Source organism: Rana temporaria, chromosome 3 (genome assembly GCF_905171775.1).
Source record: "Rana temporaria chromosome 3, aRanTem1.1, whole genome shotgun sequence".
Taxonomy (NCBI): domain Eukaryota; kingdom Metazoa; phylum Chordata; class Amphibia; order Anura; family Ranidae; genus Rana; species Rana temporaria.
The window spans coordinates 114,588,551-114,608,448 of NC_053491.1; the positions used below are offsets into that span (position 1 = coordinate 114,588,551).

The 19,898-nt window shown below is 40.5% G+C and overlaps 1 protein-coding gene across 4 annotated transcripts in view; it reads right to left on the reverse strand.

Annotated features, from left to right (window-relative positions):
• Nucleotides 1-17,468, reverse strand: part of LOC120931654 (testis-specific gene 13 protein-like) — a 31,146-nt gene extending 13,678 nt beyond the window's left edge. Inside the window, exons 1-5 of one of the 4 annotated variants that reach the window (XM_040343301.1) lie at nucleotides 16,806-17,468; nucleotides 9,793-9,999; nucleotides 8,004-8,095; nucleotides 6,773-6,873; nucleotides 3,425-3,634 (exon numbers count right to left, since the gene is read on the reverse strand). In XM_040343301.1, the coding sequence (XP_040199235.1) occupies nucleotides 3,425-3,634; nucleotides 6,773-6,873; nucleotides 8,004-8,095; nucleotides 9,793-9,938 (549 nt within the window). In that variant the 5' untranslated portion in view covers nucleotides 9,939-9,999; nucleotides 16,806-17,468. The remainder of the gene's footprint in view (nucleotides 1-3,424; nucleotides 3,635-6,772; nucleotides 6,874-8,003; nucleotides 8,096-9,792; nucleotides 10,000-16,805) is intronic. The other 3 variants (XM_040343298.1, XM_040343297.1, XM_040343299.1) reach the window with 3 other exon arrangements.
• Nucleotides 17,469-19,898: the final 2,430 nt, after the last annotated feature.

The following is a 19,898-nucleotide window of genomic DNA, read 5'->3' on the forward strand; positions in this document are numbered from 1 at the left end:
ATCAAAGGATAAGGTAAGTGAAGGAGGACTGCACAAGGTAAAGGAAGCTATTAAGGATTTTTTTTTTTTTTACCTTTACAACCCCTTTAAATTATTCTCTCATCCGAATTGTATAGCCAAAGATTAGCAAACTAATGCTATAACAATGTAATGAATAGATATGAGAAAACAACAATACGCCCTCCAGGCAATAAGTGATGGTGTCCACAAAAGATAATTAAAGCTAGCCTCTCATAGAAAATAATTAATGCCCTTTGAAAAAGCCAAGTCATCAGTGACGCAACGCGTCAGGGAAGAGAGTCGGGTGACGTTCCTTTCCGGTCGCGGCCGAGATAGGAAACTTTTACATGTTTACACAGTGTTTATTTATCGTATAACTGTAAGTTTTTTCTCTTTTATTAAATCAATCTGCTTAAATACTACACTATGGAGTCCTCCCTTTTCTTTCCATAACACTGACTGGTATCTGGCTGAGAGTCTGAACACCCTGGAAATAGATTGGGCTGAGTGAAAAGAGACCTGCCATAGGAGATAGAAGCGGTACAATCGGGGGAGCCTGGGACCGAATCGGCCAGTGTGGACGTGCCAGTAAGGCTTATTGTTCTCATTTATGAGGTGAGAGGCTGGAGGAAACACTACCATGCACATTGGAAATTGACTGGACGGTGGCACTCTATTATTTGATGATCTTTATTTCACATTTAAAGTGACTGTCACTATTGGACTTCTATTTGCACCGTATATGGGACTTTTTTTATTGAAATATTGATTTTTTTTACACGAATCGTCATTTGATGATCTTATTTTTTGCACTTGTTGGATTATCCCTTGCACCACATTCTTGCTGCTATTAGTTTTTGGACAATTATTTATTGCTGCATTTGTTTGCCACATTTGCACAGATTGCTTTTTTTGCACTTCTTAGCAATTTGCACAATTATTTATTGCTGCAGTTATTATTGCTAATTTGCACAGATTGCTTAGTTGCACCCTGATTTTACTTCTTTGGATTCTAGTATATTAATTTATTACCATCAGCAAGCGATTTTTAGTATTTGTACTACTATTTTATGCTACGTATTCTTTTTGCAAGTTTAATTTTGCACAGATTTATTTTTGCACAATTATTTATATTGTTTATGCCGTACCTGCTATCATAGATTCATCTAATATCCCATTGCTATGTTCTGGATGGACCCATTACTGAATTGGATTTCACTTTACATATAAGAGGCTAGCTTTAATTATCTTTTGTGAACACTATTAGCTAGATTCAGGTAGAGTTAGGTCCGCGTATCAGTAGATACGCCGACCTAACTCTGAATCTGCGCCGACCTAAGTTTAAGTGTATTCTCAAACAGAGATACACTTAAACCTATCTAAGATACGGCGGCTTGTGCCGTCCTATCTTAGGGGGCAATATTTAGGCTGGCCGCTAGGTGGCGCTTCCATTGCGGTCGACGTAGAATATGTAAATCACTAGATACGCCTATTCACGAACGTACGCCCGGCCGACGCAGTACAGATACGCCGTTTACGTAACGCTTTATCAGGCCTAAAGTTATTTCATCAAATAGTTGTAATAGTAATGTTAAAGTATGGCCGTCGTTCCCGCTTCGAAATTCGAAAATGTTACGTCGTTTGCGTAAGTTGTCCGTGAATAGGGATTTACGTAATTTACGTCCACGTCGAAATCAATAGGCCCGTGCGGCGTACGTTGCCACAATGCACACTGGGAAATGTAGGCGGACGGCGCATGCGCCGTTCCAAAAAAACGTCAATCACGTCAGGTCAAGCCCCATTAACATAAAACACGCCCCCTTAGCCGAATTAGAATTAGGCACGCTTGCGCCTGCCGCATTTACGCTACGCCGCCGTAACTTAGCAGGCAAGTACTTTTTGAATCATGTACTTGCCTCGCTAACTTACGGCGGCGTAGTGTAAACAAGCAAAGCTACGCCGCCGCAAAGTTAGGACACCCTACGTGAATCTAGCTACATCACTTATTGCCTGGAGGGCGTATTGTTGTTTTCTCATATCTATTCATTACATTGTTATAGCATTAGTTTGCTAATCTTTGGCTATACAATTAGGATGAGAGAATAATTTAAGTATGTCTTATTTATTTGGATCTATCCCTTTGGTACTTCCAAATAATTTATTTATTAAGAAATAAATCTGTGATTTCAAGTTTTTACCATCTGCATTATATAGGATTAGTTTGTTATTTTATTCAATGAGCGCCACTTTTTTTGCCTTATCAATCATAGCAAATTTATAGCAATCATGCAGCACTGAGATGCAACAAAGAATGCTAAAAGAGGAAAAAAAAAATTTTTATGGAAAAAAAGTGACAATTGTTTCTCATAAAGAGTACTTTAGCAAACTAAATGTTATCCAGTTAGGCCCCTTTCACATTGAGGAGTTTTTCAGGCGGTAAAGCGCTAAAAATAGCGCTGCTATCCCGCCTGAAAAACTCCTGCACTGCAGACTCAATGTGAAAGCCCGAGGGCTTTCACACTGAGGCGATGCGCTGGCGGGAGACAAAAAAATCTCCTGTCAGCAGCATCTTTGGAGCGGTGAGAGGAGCGGCGTGTATACCGCTCCTTCACCGCTCCTTCCCATTGAAAACAATGGGAACCGCGGCAATACCGCCCGCAATGCGCCTCTATAGAGGCGCATTGCGGGCGATATTAACTCTTTATCGGCCGCTAGCGGGGGTTAATACCGCACCGCTAGCGGCTGATACCCGCGGCAATTCCGGCGGTATATCGCCGCTATTTTTAGCGGCGTTATACCGCCACCGCAGCTCCTGCCTCAGTCTGAAAGGGGCCTTAGGGTTTACATCCACACCAGAATTTGTTTTAAATGTTATCAGTCTAATGTAAAGGTAATAAATCCAGGGCTTTTTTTCAGGGGGAACTTGGGGGAACTCAGTTCCACCACCTCGGGCACAGACCCTTTGGTGCCTGCTCACCACAATCACTTGTCTGGTTTCTGTGTTTACAAGTGACAGCTCTGCACTCTGTGTAATGCAATCTTGGAATTTAATGCTCCTTTAAGACCCTACTTGATGTGATTTGAAGGGTGTGTGTGGGGGAGGGGTTTTGGGGGTTGTGGCTGAGTTCCAGCACCTTTTGTTTGAGAAAAAAAGCCCTGAATAAATCATATTTCCAAAGGAATTGTATAAGATCATGGGTAGCCTCTATGGTAAAAAAAAAATACGTACTTTAACCTTTTTTCTAGAAAATTAACACAGCTAAATCATTTCTGCTGTAGGGCTTGCTGCCATTTTGGCTTGCCTCTATACCCATCATGAATGCAACAAGCACAACAATTCAGCCAACAACACTTAATTATTTATTTATTCGTTGCTGAAAAGAAATGTTAATCACAACACAGAAGATCAGGATCTGTAACCTACCTTGGTCAAGAAAGTGTCTTTACTCAGATACTTAGGAGGGGAGTTTGTATTCTGCCATTCATTCACATCTGGTAGGGGATATTTGGTCATGAAAAGTATTGCTTTTTCCTGATTAATCTCAGAGACTCTGGACATCAGCCAAAGTGTTCTCTTATAATCTCTGATTTCATCTAGAAGTTTTGAAGGTGGCAAGTGGCTCACTCCTGGGTTCTAAAGAAAAGAAACACAATTGCGTGTTTATCATCAAATGTTCCATATAACTATACATTTTATTGAACACCTGAAGATGAAATATTGCCGGCACTATTTACTTCAAGCATGTTGCACATGTGTTTTCCTTCTATTGTTCTCTTGTTCTCCCCATTAAATGCTCCTTTGCTCCTGAACCATGCTAAATGTGGGTAAAGATTATACTATGATGCTGAAAATATCCCTTTGTGATTTATGTTTTCTTAATTAAGTTGTAACAACATATAAATGATTAAGTTGCACATCAGGGACCGACTTATGCTGTTAGCATTTCAGAATTGCCGGCTGGTTTTGCTTTACCAGACCCCGTTACTCTAGTGACATGTATAGGTTATAAATCCATAATAGTCACCCCTGAGTAATTTGTCACAGGTCTGCGAGAGATCACAGATTTGTAACTAGCAAAAACAGTGAAAGAATGGACAGGGCATCCAAAATGTGAATCTGTTTCAGCTGGAGCTTAAGCTGAACAAAAGGGTGGACTTTTTTTTATCAGTCAGTTAAAATTAGTAGATATACTGCCCTGTGCAATTTGAATTTAACTTTTAAATGGACTGCATAAATCTATGGATGAAGTAGAAACCAGTGGCGGATGGTGCTAAAAAAAATTTGGGGGTGCAAACAAACTAAAAAATAAAAACATAACTTGCTGCAACTGTGCCATCAAACGCTACCACTGTGCCATCAAACGCTACCACTGTGCCATCAAACGCTACCACTGTGCCATCAATTGCAGCCACTGTGCCATCAATTGCAGCCACTGTGCCATCAATTGCAGCCACTGTGCCCATCAATTGCTGCCACTGTGCCATCAAATGTTGCCGCTGTGCCATCAAATGCTGCCGCTGTGCCATCAATTGCAGCTGCTGTGCCATCAAACGCTGCCACTGTGCCATCAAAAGCTGCCACTGTGCAATCAAAAGCTGCGAGTGTGCCCATCAAAAGCTGCCAGTGTGCCCATCAAAAGCTGCCAGTGTGCCCATCAAATGCTGCCACTGTGCCAAATGCTGCCAGTGTGAGAGTGCCCCCCGCCCGCTCGCCGCTGCCTCAGCACTTACCCTGTCTTGTGGGGCAGCGGGTGACGGCGACGAGCAAGGTCCTTCATGTCTCCTGCTTAAGCTGAACAAATGGGTGGACTTTTTTTTATCGGTCAGTTAAAATTAGTAGATATACTGCCCTGTGCAATTTGAATTTACATTTTTAAATGGACTGCATAAATCTATGGATGAAGTAGAAACCAGTGGCGGATGGTGCTAAAAAAAATTGGGGGGTGCAAACAAACTAAACGAAAAAAAAACATAACTTCCCGCAACTGTGCCATCAAACGCTACCACTGTGCCATCAAACTCTACCACTGTGCCATCAAACGCAGCCACTGTGCCATCAATTGCAGCCACTGTGCCATCAATTGCAGCCACTGTGCCATCAATTGCAGCCACTGTGCCATCAATTGCAGCCACTGTGCCAATCAATTGCTGCCGCTGTGCCATCAAATGCTGCCGCTGTGCCATCAAATGCTGCCGCTGTGCCATCAATTGCATCTGCTGTGCCATCAAATGCTGCTGCTGTGCCATCAATTGCATCTGCTGTGCCATCAAATGCTGCCACTGTGCCATCAAAAGCTGCCACTGTGCGATCAAACGCTGCGACTGTGCCATCAAATGCTGCGAGTGTGCCCATCAAAAGCTGCCAGTGTGCCCATCAAATGCTGCCACTGTGCCAAATGCTGCCAGTGTGAGAGTGTTCCCCCCGCCCGCTCGCCGCAGCCTCAGCACTTACCCTGTCTTGTGGGGCAGAGGATGACGGCGACGAGCAAGGTCCTTCATGTCTCCTGCACTCCCGTTCTCTCCTCCCATCAGGCATCCAGTAGCGGCGCCTGTTGTTTCATCCAATCAGGTGACAGGTAACCAGACCAGAGCAACCTGATTGGCTGAGAGGCGGGTCAGTGTTAGGGAAGCAATGTATCGCAGGTAGCACAGAAAGCAAGGGGACTTGCCACAAATTTGTGGCAGTGTTGAATTGTAAGTCTATTAACGTGGTGCACATTTTTATTGGCAAGTTGTACACTTTCTGAGCACTTGAAGCACACGTTCTAGTTGACACTTTTCCAATTTGTAGCAAATTTGCATTAGCAAGTCTCTAGCAAGAGCAAATTTGGAGTGGTGAGTCTACAGCAAGAGCTCTTGAAGTCTATAGCATGAAAATTCAGCCACAGTGACCCCTGTGGTGGGATGACTATTGAACAACATAACTGAACCAGAACTTGCAGCAGACTTGGAAAATGTTTGCAAAGAAAGTTGATCTGGAGTCATGCTGCAATTGTGCAACAAACTTGTGAAGCCTGGCAAGTCTAGCAATAGTTTAGAAAGTAATTTTCAAACTTGCAGCACAATTGCTTGCTATCTGTGGTAGTATGCAGCTGTAATTTTCACATGCAAATTCGTTATTCATGCACATCTTTTGGGTACAAATACTGCATATCTCCCAACTGTTCCTGGTTTAGAGGGACTGTCCCTGATTTGGAATAAAGTCCCTCTGTCCCTCTTTCCTCTTTATTTGTCCCTTATTTTGGTCTGATCTATATAGTTGTATATAAAATGCACTATTTATCTTTCCAAAAGTGTTTCCCAGTGCTAAACCTTTCATCCAATTTCTATATTGCTGTATTTGCAAATTTCAAAAGCCAATATAAAGGAATAGTAGTGGTTAAAAAAAAGCACTTGTGGGTTTATCTAATATTTTTCTGTAATTCTCCCTTAAGGGGAAGTGGCAGGGGGTGTGTTCTATGCCTACATACTTTTGCTAATAGGCGTCCCTGGTTCTCACCTCAAAAAGTTGTGAATTATGAATACTGGCATATAGGTGCACATACTGTACACTATTTAACAACGCCCTCTCTAACTCCATCCATGTTCTTATACCGTCCTCTATCTCAGTGCATTGTTCCCCCCTAGTATAGGAAAGGATTTATTAGGGTCTCATGTTTTTATTTTCTGATTTCAGCAATTCCTCATTGAACACAATTAGCTGATTTTCAGATCAACATCAGTTGTTTAAAGCATTACATTATTTTTTAAAGAACAATCAAAAGAAAAAAACCTTAACTGTGAATGCTCCAGGTATGTCAGTGGCGATATCTTGCATTAGTCGTGCCTCAGAATGTTCTCTCAGGAGCCTCCAGTAATCTTTTGCTCCACAACCTAAAACAACCGTACTTAGCATTTTTTTTTTTTTTAATAATACATTAAAATCTGAAAAAGATGACAACATAAATGCCTTACCTAAGAAATCTTTTTACATAAAATGTTACATTGCCAATTCCTGTTTTTACCTTTTGGCATTAAAAGTGTTTCATATGCAGATCATCAGGTTCTCTGGGACAACAGCCCAGTGCTCAGTGGTGCAAAACAGCAATGCCGTTTTTTGTAATTGTATCCAGTGACTGAGGCCTCGTACACACGACCAGTTTCCTCGGCAGAATCCATCAAGAAACTTGGAGGGAGAGCTTTTTTGCCGAGGAAACTGGTCGTGTGTACATTTTTCATCAAGGAAACTGTCGAGGAACTCGACGAGCAAAAAAGAGAGCAAGTTCTCTTTTTCCTCGACGGGAGTATCAAATTGGCTCGTCGTGTTCCTCATCAGGCTTGTTTCCGACGAGAAACTCGAGCGTGTGTATGCTAAGGAACCCGCGCTTGCTCATAATAAAGTATGAGACGGGAGTAAAAGTAGCATTTGTAATGGAGATAATACATTTTTAAAGTTGTAACAGACTGAAAAGTGCAAATAGTCTCTTAATAAACTTTTACTTAACACGCAAACACATGAGATTAGCAAAACCAGCCCCAAGAGTTGTGCCAGTGGAATCGAACTTCCCCTGCCATCCTATGTGTTGAAGTCACCGTGTTTGAGAACGAGGAGATTTGGTCTTGGCTGTGTTTCTCGTCAAGCCTAACAAGGAACTCGACGAGGAAAATGATGTGTTTCGCCCGACGAGTTCGTCGTGTGTACGAGGCCTGATAGTATAAAAGGACCTGTCGGTCTCTTTGTGGAAGTGCAATAAGCATCAGGGTAGATGTTAGAACAAGAGCGGAATGTGGGTTAGGGGCTGTTTCCACAACTGATTAGATTCTGTTACTTTCACAAGTGCAAATTAAAATTACAATACTTATTTGGTTCCTAAAATAAATACCGAAGTTTTATCCTTACCTTGTAAAATTATTTTGAAATAAAATAGTTTTTTATATTATATTTTACCTTCATATTACCTAATGATATTTTATGTACATTCTGTTTCCTTGAATTGTATTATCATTAGACAGGGGGTACTTACCTTCTGTATCAAGGTGTAGAGGTTGTACACGACTTACTGGGACTTCATAAGAAGGGTCAAGAAAGCGTTCAGCAAACTGTTTGCCAAGAAACCTGGAGAAATCATATAATAAAAATAGAGGTATATATCCGTCCATTCCACAGATTTGGATTTAGGCTTTGCCTTTAAAAAAAAAAAATACAATCAATTGTTCTTGGCCCAAGTAGTTCCTCCACAGCCTCTCATGGCACAGGACCCCTGTAGTGCAGGGGTCTCCAAACTGTGGCCCTCAGGCCAGGTGTGGCCCTTTTTCCTGCCTTTTCCAGCCCTTTGGGCCCTATTCCTTCCACTGATAGAAGGCACTATTCCTTCCATTGACACAAAAGACGTAGCACTATTCCTCCCACTGACACCAACAATGGGGTACTTTTTCTCCCGTTAACTTAAGAGAAAGGGAACTAATGCTCCAACTGACACCAATGATGGGGCGCTATTTCTTCTAACACTTTCATCTTCAATGTAATTTATTTACTCCCACTGATCACCAAGCCTATGCATTGTTTTCTCCCACACGAGTATAGTAAGAAATGAGAGAGAAAGCAACCAAAACATATTCATTTAGTAGTATGAGCATGGGTTAGAACATGGCAAGGTTTTTTTTTTTATTTCTTTCTGTGTCTTCATGTCCCAGTGGCACCCACACCCTCTAATTTCTTGAACTGGCATCACTGAAAGAAGTGAGGTTAAATCTCATCACTGAGACAGCAGTAACAACTTGACAGAGGTTCTGACTTTTACACACTCTATTGAACAAAAATGCTTAGAGTTGAGTTAAAAAGTTGAGATCGTGACAAAACTTTTTGCAGTGTTAGAAAATTTAGAACATTTGTCAGGTATTTACTGTTTTGTGTCTGCATTAAATAAATCTCTCCTCACTTCCTGTCCCCAAGATATAAGAAAAAATGAGCGAGGAGTTCCTACAGCAAGGCAACTACATTGGCGATTTTTCCCTCATGCTCCTTTTTAGATAACAACTGTAATATATTTGATTTACCCACACGTTGTATGTTGGTGACAGCAGTCAACATAACAGAAAATAGGACTCCTTTTACACAAAGGAGACTTACACAGCAATAGTTTAACCATTGCCCTCTCCAAAACTAGAAAAATACGTTTTGGCCGAGTTCCACTCTAATGCCCTGTACACACGATAGGTTAGTCTGATGAAAACGGTCCAATGGATTTTTCCATCAGTTATCCGATGAAGCTGACTGATGATCAGTCGTGCCTACACACCATCAGTTAAAAAAACGATCGTGTCAGAACGCGATGACGTAAAACACGACGTGCTAAAAAAATGAAGTTCAATGCTTCCAAGCATGCGTCGACTTGATTCTGAGCATGCGTGGATTTTTCACCGATGGACATACCTACAGACGATCGTTTTTTTCTATAGGTTTTTTATCCATCAGATAATTTTAAAACAAGTTCCTATTTTTTTAACCTATGGATAAATAACCGATGGGGCCCAAACATGATCGGTTTTGTCTGATGAAAACGGTCCATCAGACCGTTCTCATCAGACTAACCTATCGTGTGTACGCAGCATAACAGGACTTACTAAAACCATACATATAGGTCAACAGATGTTTATGGGCTCTGCTACCCTGCTCGTCCAGCCTGGTCAAGTACGGGTTAATACGTTTTCTACATCTAGCATACTTTTAATTTCAATTTAGCCTTTAATATATAACTACAGTATAAAAACATTGTACAACATTGATATGTAAATGAAATAACCCGCTCTTACTTGTGCAGTAGTAAAATATGTGGCTCCAGCTCTGTATTATTTTCCGTCCCCTCATTTTGCATTGGTATTGTATCATCCATATTTTTAATTGGTTGGATGTTCAATTTCTGTGCTTTTTCAGTTCCACTATGAGCTACTTGTAACATCTCTTTCTAAACCATCACAAAGGGTGGCAATCAATAGGCAGCTCTTTATTAGAAATTATATCTATAATAAATATAAAGAATAAAATGACAAGAAACCTTGTTCTACTATACCCTGAAACAAAATGGAAGTACTGTAGAGGCATAACTAAAATGTAAGCAGAGAGGTAATGTGATAACATGGAGACATAAAAAAAGAGGCTGTTCTATTGTACTCTTTCCTCGACAATAAAATTATCTAATGCATTGTACACACGACCAGTTTTCCCATCAGGAAAACTGCCATGACAGCTTTTGGCCGGGAAAACTGGCAGTGTGAATGCTCCATGGCAGTTTTCCCGACAGGAAAACCGCTGGGAATCCCGGCAGGAAAAATGAGAACATGTTTCCTTTTTTCCTGCCGGGATTCCCGGTGGTTTTTAAGCCGGTAGTTTTTCTACGGGGAAAGCCTACGGTGGAACATACACACGGCCGGGTTTCCCGACCGAAGCTCACATAGTAGTTTTCCTGCCAGGAAAACCAGCCATGTGTAGGGGGAAAAAGCTACCGAGCAGGTTTTCAGTTTTCCCCTTCGTTTTCCCGGCGGACTTTTTACCGCCAGGAAAACCGATTGTGTGTACGGGCCAGGAGAACTAAGATATGTTTTATAATACAAGGAGCCTAGTGAAAACAGAAAGGGGTAAAATAGTGGATGGAATCTTAACTGTTGTGGGTTTAAAAAACACATAGACAACAGCAGATGGAAGAAGGAATGGGTAATTGGAAATAAAAAAATATTAAAGAAAGATAGAAAAAAATGTTCTATGGGTTAAAATGATTAATTGGTCTTATTCAATCTGGCCATACACTGCTCAAATGGTGGCTGGATCTTGTGAAATGGCAAAAATTCAAGCTGTGGGTGGCCCTGTCAACCCCAGCCAACTTGACAAACTTCAATTGAGAAATCAAAGGATTCGGAAGGTAAAAAGTCAGCCAAACAGTCCCTACAGTCAATCAGCTGTGGGCACTGGGTATTCTGACAGCCGAGGGTGCCGACTGTCAGATACAATAGCTCAAGCTGGAGATTTGCCCATCCATTCTGTTAGTGTGGATGGGGTAATCTATGGCCATATGTGTATAACCAACTTAACTGTGCATGTGTGTTTTGTCATCAAATAATCATGTGTTGCGTAAGTTTTACGATATCATTTCTAGTATTTGGTGAGTGTACATTTTCTATTATGATTTGTAAAAAAGAAAAAAAGTAGCTGTATACATTATAGTCCAGAGAACATGCTACGATTTTCTAAACATGTTTCTTTTTTATGTTTTTTTTTATAGTTCTTGGATAGTTTGACCTATATAAAGAGGGCTGCAATTCCAATAAATGTAATACATAGCACAACTGTAACTACCGTTATATCTGTGGATTGGTCAGCTGGTGCTAAGCTATGTAGAGGTCACAGACATTGTATTGTGCCTAATGGAAATGCCTTTATCTCTGCCTTCTTCCAGGTGTAGTTGACATGGGTAGTTTACTTATATTACTTAAAGTGGAGGTTCCATCAAAAAAACAATTTTGCTTTAAACTGTAGCTTACGACTAAAAAAGAAAACATTTTTTTTTTTACTCATCTGGAAATGCCTGTTGCTATGCGGTCCCACGAAATCTGCCTTTGAAACCACCTAGCATTCTGACATCATCTCCCTCTAATGCTCCTGGGAAATGTGTGTCATCATTTCCCAGGATGCAGTGCGCTGTCCAATTATCACTCCCCATCCAAGACTTCCAGGAAGTAAGTGCCTGTCGGCTTCACAATGCCCACAAGCAAAATAACGGTGTAGATATAGTTTTATAAACTATCTTTTTTGAATATCGGCGGCGGATTGTAAAATAGTAAGTGACCAGATTTATATTATAAAAACGCAGGATGAAAGGACATACATTTAAAAAATGCTAATTGTGGTTGGAACTCCGCTTTAAACAGGGCTTGGCGAACAATTAGCATTATGCATTAAGTGGTGGTGAAGCCTTTTGCACTGGCAAATGTATATTGGGAAAAAGAGGGAGCTAAATGGGTAAAAGGTTAAAGCTTCTTGGGAACCGGTAAAATACTAAAACGCCCCCCAATTTTCCATATGTGTTAGTATTAACAACATAAAGGATGGAGGAGTTGTACAGCATTATTTACATGCAAACGTGTCATAAAATGCTTTATTCATGTGTCTAAATGTGCAAAATATAGTGGAAGTCAGGGTTGTAAGATTTTCATGCGTTATTGTTGTGCAGTCTCCTTAAAAGTTTTACAGAGAGCAGGAAACACAGTAAGCAATGTTTACATAGGCTGAGTAATTAACAAGCTGATCTGCTATTTACAGCTGTGTTGCCGAGGGTTCTTTCCATAACAGCGCTCTTTATTACAGGCTAAGGATAAAAAACAAATTACTTCATATGATATCAGATCTAGCAGTGTAATCCCCACCATTGAAAACAACAGCCTCATTGGCATCACACGCACATTTATGAGAATGTCTGCCTTTGCTGCGACAGCTTGATCTCCAAGGGAAACTATAGTCAATTTGGGTCAGTTGAAGAGGCTGACACATTCAGGAAGATTCAAAAAAGTCCAAATTACACTTTTCTGGTGGTAGTTTTTTTAAGAATTATCTTCCTCTAATTCAGGCAAGCATTTGCACCAGTGTCAACAACATTACCAACACATGTGGCAACGTTAGGCAGTTCTGACTACCACCACTTTAAAAATACTTTAATATGGCAGTGACAGATTCCTAAAACATAACTCCACTTTTGTTGAGAAAAAAAAACATTCCCCCCTGGATGATCTATGTACATTGCAGGGATTATAACAACCATTACTACCTTTTGTTATTCTGAAGAAATCCATGTGTGTTTGACTATGCAAGGATGGGGATTTTTGACTATGCCTCTGTGCTGAGTGGCTGTATTGGAAGTGGTTCCATAATTATTAGTAAGCTGTGGCAGCTGCAGAGCATTTAGAGGAAAGCTGCTGGGCCTGCATCCCTTTAGACGTGTTCCTATTGGAAGTCACCAAAAATTATAATTTTGTTGCAAGGGATGCCTGAAATCTGACTTGTATCTTAGTGCAGACTTCTGGGAAAATTGGTCAGCCAATCACACAAGCAGAAAATTATGTTTCTGTGGAGCGGTCAGTACAGATTCTGTGTACAGAACAACTCCATGTAGCCATGTTGTTTTGCATTTATAGAAAATTACAATGGCTGCAGATTGAAAGGGAAAGGTACATTTTAATATCATTCAATTACAATGACGTGTATCGCAATTGTACACGCTATATTATTTTTTCTTTATTTTCTATTTTTTCCCCCCACAAAAGTGGAGTTTCCCTTTAAAGAATTACTTCCAGTTCTTAGATTAGGAAACTGTCAGTAATTAAGACCAGCTCTGAACAGAGGTAGTACAGTACTCAGAGTGTACATGTCTGTGCTGGGAAGGTGTCAAGAATATGACAGCGTGTCCCACAGTGCTCTATCCCTGTCCCCATTTAGGTGTCGGCTGGGAGATACCCTGGCCAAAAGATACATTTAAACAGAGGTGCTTGAGATATAGATTATGTCATTATCCAAATGTGGAAATGCCCATAATTGGGAAATAACTTGTCATTGGGTGGGTGGAGTCTGATGGTAACCTAAAGACCAATCAGTTCCACCTTGCTGTTGGTTGAGAGCACATGGTAGTGGGCAGATCAATAGCTGGTATTCATTCCAATAGCTTTGTGACAGGTACATGAATTGGGCACAAGCACCAACACTTTCGATGCACCATCTAACAGAATGTCTCTGACACCCATTATGAATTGCTTTGATTAACTTGTGTGTTTAAATTTCAGCAGAAGCTATTGAGCTCTGTAAACAAGAGCATTTTTTGGATATGAAAATATACATCCATTTGCAATATCTGATATATATATATATATATATATATATATATATATATATATATATATATATATATATATATATATATTTATATATATATTGATTTATTAAATTATTGTATTTTTTACTCTATGCTTTGCTATAATAACAAAATTAAAAGAAACATCACTATATGACCCTTTAAAATATATTTAGTTCATAAGCTCCTGAATTGAACATTGTGTAACAGTGAATCACTTAGATGAGATGTACTGGTCTCTGCATGAGTCCAAAGCTTATCGAGTCAAGGTGACTTTAAGCCTCGTACACACGATAGGTTAACCATAGGACAACGGTCTGAAGGACTATTGTCCTAGGTTAACCGATGAAGCTGACTGATGGTCCGTCATGCCTACATACCATAGGTTAAATAACCGATCGTGTCAGAACACGGTGACGTAAAACACAACGACATGCTGAAAAAAACGAAGTTCAATGCTTCCAAGCATGCGTTGACTTGATTCTGAGCATGTGTGGATTTTTAACCGATGGTTGTGCCTACTAACGATCGGTTTTGACCTATCGGTTACCAGTCCATAGGTTAATTTTAAAGCATTTTAAAGCATTTTTTTTAACCTATGGGGCCCACACACGATCGGTTTTGACCGATGAAAACGGTCCTTCAGACCGTTGTCCTCTGGTTAACCTATCGTGTGTACGAGGCATTAGAGCCACAATACAAAATTTTTTTACAAAACTGATCATTTGTTTTCTGTGTCAAATCAAAGTAGATGTTTAAATGGAAAATGTCCTAATTTGTGTGGATATTCTAAATGGGCAGGTGTGCTAGATGCACATGAAATAAAGATTTTATAACGAAGAACTTGCTTAATTGACTATGGAAAATATTGTGTGAACTATTTTAAAGCCAATTTATTTCAGGGGTCACACCAAACAACAAAGCAGCTAGATCGCATAAATCATCTAGAGACAGACCTTACTTTTTAAATATCTAGCCAGTGTGTGGCTAAGAAGCAGAAGCCCCCCAAATTACCAGAATTTCCAAGTATGGGCCAAACACCTTACCTACTTTTAGAAAACAAAACATTTTCATAGCCCCTTGGGGGATACAACAGATAAAACGTGTATGTGTAATAATATTGCGCTAACCAAAAATAGAAAACTGAAAATCAGGCTGCCAACACAACAAAATGGATGCTTTGTGAACGTAAATATATAACAGTGTAGCGCCAATCGGGGAACCCTATACGGGTACTCCTAAAAAACAAAAATAGGTATTCCACCCCACTATATGGTTTAAAGTATCATAAGTGATCCAAAATTGAACGTAAGCCAACCATTCAAAGTTAAATAAACAGAAATTGTTCCGAGGTACTGTCACCGCAGTGATTATGTACCATACCATAGGGTAAGGCCCCGTACACACGATAGAATCCATCCGCAGATAAATCCCAGCAAATGGGTTTCTGCGGATAGATCCTATGGTGTGTACACGCCAGCGGATCTGTTTCCGCGGAGAAATCTCCTCTGGGATGGATTCCAGCAGATCGGATATTTGTTGTGCTGCACAACATATCCATCTGCTGGAATCCATTCCAACGGATGGATCCGCTCGTCTGTACAGACTTACCGGATCCATTCGTCCAAAGGGATTCCCCGCACGCGTCGTAATGATTTGACGCATGCGTGGAATTCCTTATATGACAGCGTCGCGCCCGTCGCCGCGTCATAATAGCGGCGACGGCGCGACACGTCATCGGCAGAGGATTTCAGCGGGGATTTCAATGCGATGGTGTGTACACGCCATCGCATAGAAATCCTCTGAAATCTTTGAGAGGATTTATCCGCGGATACGGTCCGCTGGACCGTATCTGCGGATAAATCCTCTCGTGTGTATGGGGCCTTCGTGTTCAAACTAAACTTTTTTAGTTTGAACACTTACCCTATGGTATGGTACATAATCACTGCGGTGACAGTACCTCGGAAAAATTTCTGTTTATTTAACTTTGAATGGTTGGCTTACGTTAAATTTTGGATCACTTATGATACTTTAAACCATATAGTGGGGTGGAATACCTATTTTTTGGTTTTTAGGAGTACCCGTATAGGGTTCCCCGATTGGCGCTACACTGTTATATAGATACAACAGATAGTTTGGACAGCAGCTTGGCACATTGAAAGTACATCATGGCACCAGACAATATTTACTATCCAGCTTCAGTCACCTGATTATCAGTTTGCTTTTCACCGATTGTGTTACTGTCTGATATAATAATATATTTTATTTAATGTTTTTGGAGCATACAGAAGTTGGGCAAACTAAAGTAAAATGCAAAAATCCGGAAATGTATTTTATATGTCTTCTGTGTGTGCATTTCAGAATAAATTAAATGGATGTAAAGGGGATGATTTATTAAAAGTTGTGAATGTGGCTTCAGCTTAATTTTATTAATTACTGTATTTATTGGTGTATAACACTCACTTTTTTACCCTGAAAATGGAGGGTAAACTGTGCCTGCGTGTTATACGCAGGGGGCTGTGAATTTTTTTTCCTGAAACTTCCCTTTTAAAGTTAGGGTGCGTGTTATACGCCTGTGCGTGTTATACGCCGATAAATACGGTAGGTAAAATCATCTAATCGTTTAGTGACTCAACCCTTTAAATGTTATAATTAGCACTTTCACAGGTTTAATTATTACAAATTCCTAAATAAGTAAAGACTACAAATATAAAAAATATATATATGTTTGGGAAGTCACTCTTTGCCATGATTTGTTTACTGTAGGGTTTATATATACCGGTATTTAATCTGGCACTTTCTTTAATGCCTAAATGCTGTAAAATAAAATTAGGCTGTACACACAATCTTAATGACATCCCCCACCATGTACATTATTTCTTTTCAATTTATACTTTTTAATGTTATAGTAATAAGTGAAAAAGACGTACTTACAGTATTGCTGGGCTTCTTCTTTTGAGTTTACCTTTGCACAATAAAATTGTACACGTTCTCTGTGCATGAGTGGTGTTATAAAATGCAAGCTCTTGAGCTGGTGGTGATAAATATGTGCTGGTGCCTTGCCAGTGTTTGCACAGTGCCATACATACTTAACAAATGGTATTTTGTCCTGTGGGGCCGATTTACCTAGGCTGTGGTTTTTAGAGCTATAGAGTCTAATTCCACATGGCAACCTCATAGAACGGGCTTCCAAAAACTGCCCTCCACTTTTCATAGGTGCATGTTCTGTCACTTTCTTTTCTTTCTCCGATAAAAGAATTGTTACAGTGTTTATGTTGTATTGTTTTGGTGTTTGCATTTCACTTTGCCCGTAAGCTAAGGCTGGGGACACATGCTATCCAATGATATCATCTTACAATGTAAGCTAATTACATAGGCCATGTAACAGTTTAACATCTTAGTGACCAGTGATCTTTAATTTAAAGCCCAATTAAAGGTACGACAAAAGAAATACCCTTGCGGTCATTTTTTTTAATGAATAGTAGTTCCTCTTTAACCACTTCCTGCCCAGCCCTATTTTCAAATAATAGCTGTGTTGGACATTTGTCGTTCCAGGTGGACATCATATGATGTCCACCCAGAATCCACGCCACCTCTAGGCCCATTGGCAAATACAAGCGTTCAATCATCCCACACCTTCTTAATGCAGCCAAAGCCATTATCCCTCATCTCTGGGGTCAACCTGAAACTCCTTCCATTAAAACATGGTTACAAAAGATTTCTGAGGTTAGCCTCATGGAAGAACTCACTCACATTGCAAGAGACACCAGTGAACAACACTCCCGAATCTGGGCGTCCTGGTCTTCATTCATCTCTACACAGTGCTATTTAGATATTATTTCTTCGCCCCCTTACAGGTCTGAAACCACATGAGGCTGTTTTTCACCAAATTGTGACCCTTTCTCCCACTCCCTGACATGATTCCCCATTATTCTTGATATCTTACTAAATAAGTCCATTTAGTGATATGCTCGATACGACTGCCATGTGTCCCAGCTCTCCCTCCCCCCCCTTCCCTACCCTTCCCTGCTTACCCATCCTACATCCCTCTAATCTCTTTTTCTCCATCTTTTTCCTACCCTCTTGTCTCTTTTCTTTTTCTTCATTTATAGACAAATTGAAACGCTTGTGTTCTCTATGATGCATCATTTGTTGTACTTTCCAATGTATTACTCTGTATTGATGCCTCTTTGGAGAGTTGATTTACTTTTATTGTACTGTCTATTTCTATCAATAAAAATATATTAAACAAAATGATGTCCACCCAGAACACGCCACGCTCTTGTATGATCTGTCATGGGCTGTGTCCACCGATGACTGATCAGTGTACAGGCCCGCTGCTGCTACCATGTGATCACTGTGACCAATCACAGCAGATCACATGACAATTGTAAACAATCAATTGCTTTGATTAATGCCATTGGATTCTATAACTTTGCTACAGACTAAATAATAAACACTGATTTGGGTTATTTTCCCCAAAGAAATGTAGCAGAATAAAGTTTGGCCCAAATTTATGAAGAAAGATTATTTATTTGACAAATTTTTGTTTTTTATTTATTTATTTAGCGAAAAAAAAAAAAAAGTGAATTGGCTTGAGCAGGAAGGGGATGAAAGTGCCTTGTACTGAAGTGGTTACATATTAAAATAAACACATGACAAATACACACGCCACAAAGGTTGTGAAGAAACTTTAGGCCATATCTCTTTTCCTTGGTTTAAATCAATTTTTATTATTTAATAAGCTTTAAACTTTAATGCAAACAGACCAACTGTTAACCATTAACAGACCAACATACTTAGCCACCAAGACTCAGTAATATCTTACACTAACCAAATAACAGTTTACCAACCGCTGTCCACCACAAAGTGGTCGACATTACCCCACAAAGATGGACTGTGTTCTGTCCCAAAGGGCATATAGTTTGAGAGATGCTAATGTTTGTTCAAATGTGTAAATAGTTTATGTTATTAATGGGAAAGCACCATCTAGCAACCAAGTTCTTTGCTTAATTATTCTGGAAGGGTCAAAGAACCAGAGATTTCTCTGAAAGGTCATCCACTATCTTAGGGCTCTTTCACACGGGCCGTTCAGGTCCGCCTGCCAGTTTTTTTGGCGGACCTGAACAGGCGCTTCGTTCTCCTTTATGGAGCCGCGGATGTCAGCGGTGACATGCCCGCTGACATCTGACCCGCTCCGATCCGCCAAAGTGTGACGGAGGAAAAACCTACTTTTTCATCCGTCTGGCGGATCGGATCGGGTGAACACGGACAGACGGTCCGTGTTCATCCGATCCCCCCATAGGGGAGAGCGGAGAAAATACAGGGCGGTCCCTGCACAGTGTGCGAGGACCGCCCTGTCATACGCTGGCTCAACGGAGCGATCCGCGCTGAGCAAGCGGAGGTTCACGGGAGGTTCACGGGGCGGATCATTACTGATCCGCTCCATGTGAAAGGGGCCATAGTCTTTCTGCAGAATACAGGGAAACAAACACATGTGTTTAAATATAGTGCCTGGGGGGTCCCCTTAGTCTGCCTGTAAAGTGGTGCATCTGTACCGCGGATAGAACCTACTGCAGCAAAACTGACATTTCTAAAGAAAAATAAATAAATGAAAAGACATTTAAATTGCCGGCAATACAATTCCATTGCTGGCTATAAAAAGTTTTTAAACGGCATGGGGGTCTAGTGTAGAAAGGTCCCAGGCCTCCTTTTATTCAATGAGAACCTCCAGGGACAGTTGGCATCCTTCTGTATGTAGTGGGTTGTAAGGCATGGTGGGTGCAGAGTAGTTAAAGTTATTGGTCGCCGGACACTTCTTGAATGCAAAAGAAAGTTTATTTCCTTTAACAAACTTTTTGGGGTAGAGAGGGTTAGGGCCAGGACACCCTTAGGTAGTTGTAAGATTAATTGGCAGACTCCGAGACTTCGAAAGAAGGACAGACATGCAGGAAAAGGCATCCAGCAAGACGCCACATCTGCATGTGCAGGAATGCTGTCTCCTATCGCAACAGTCTTTAACAGTTC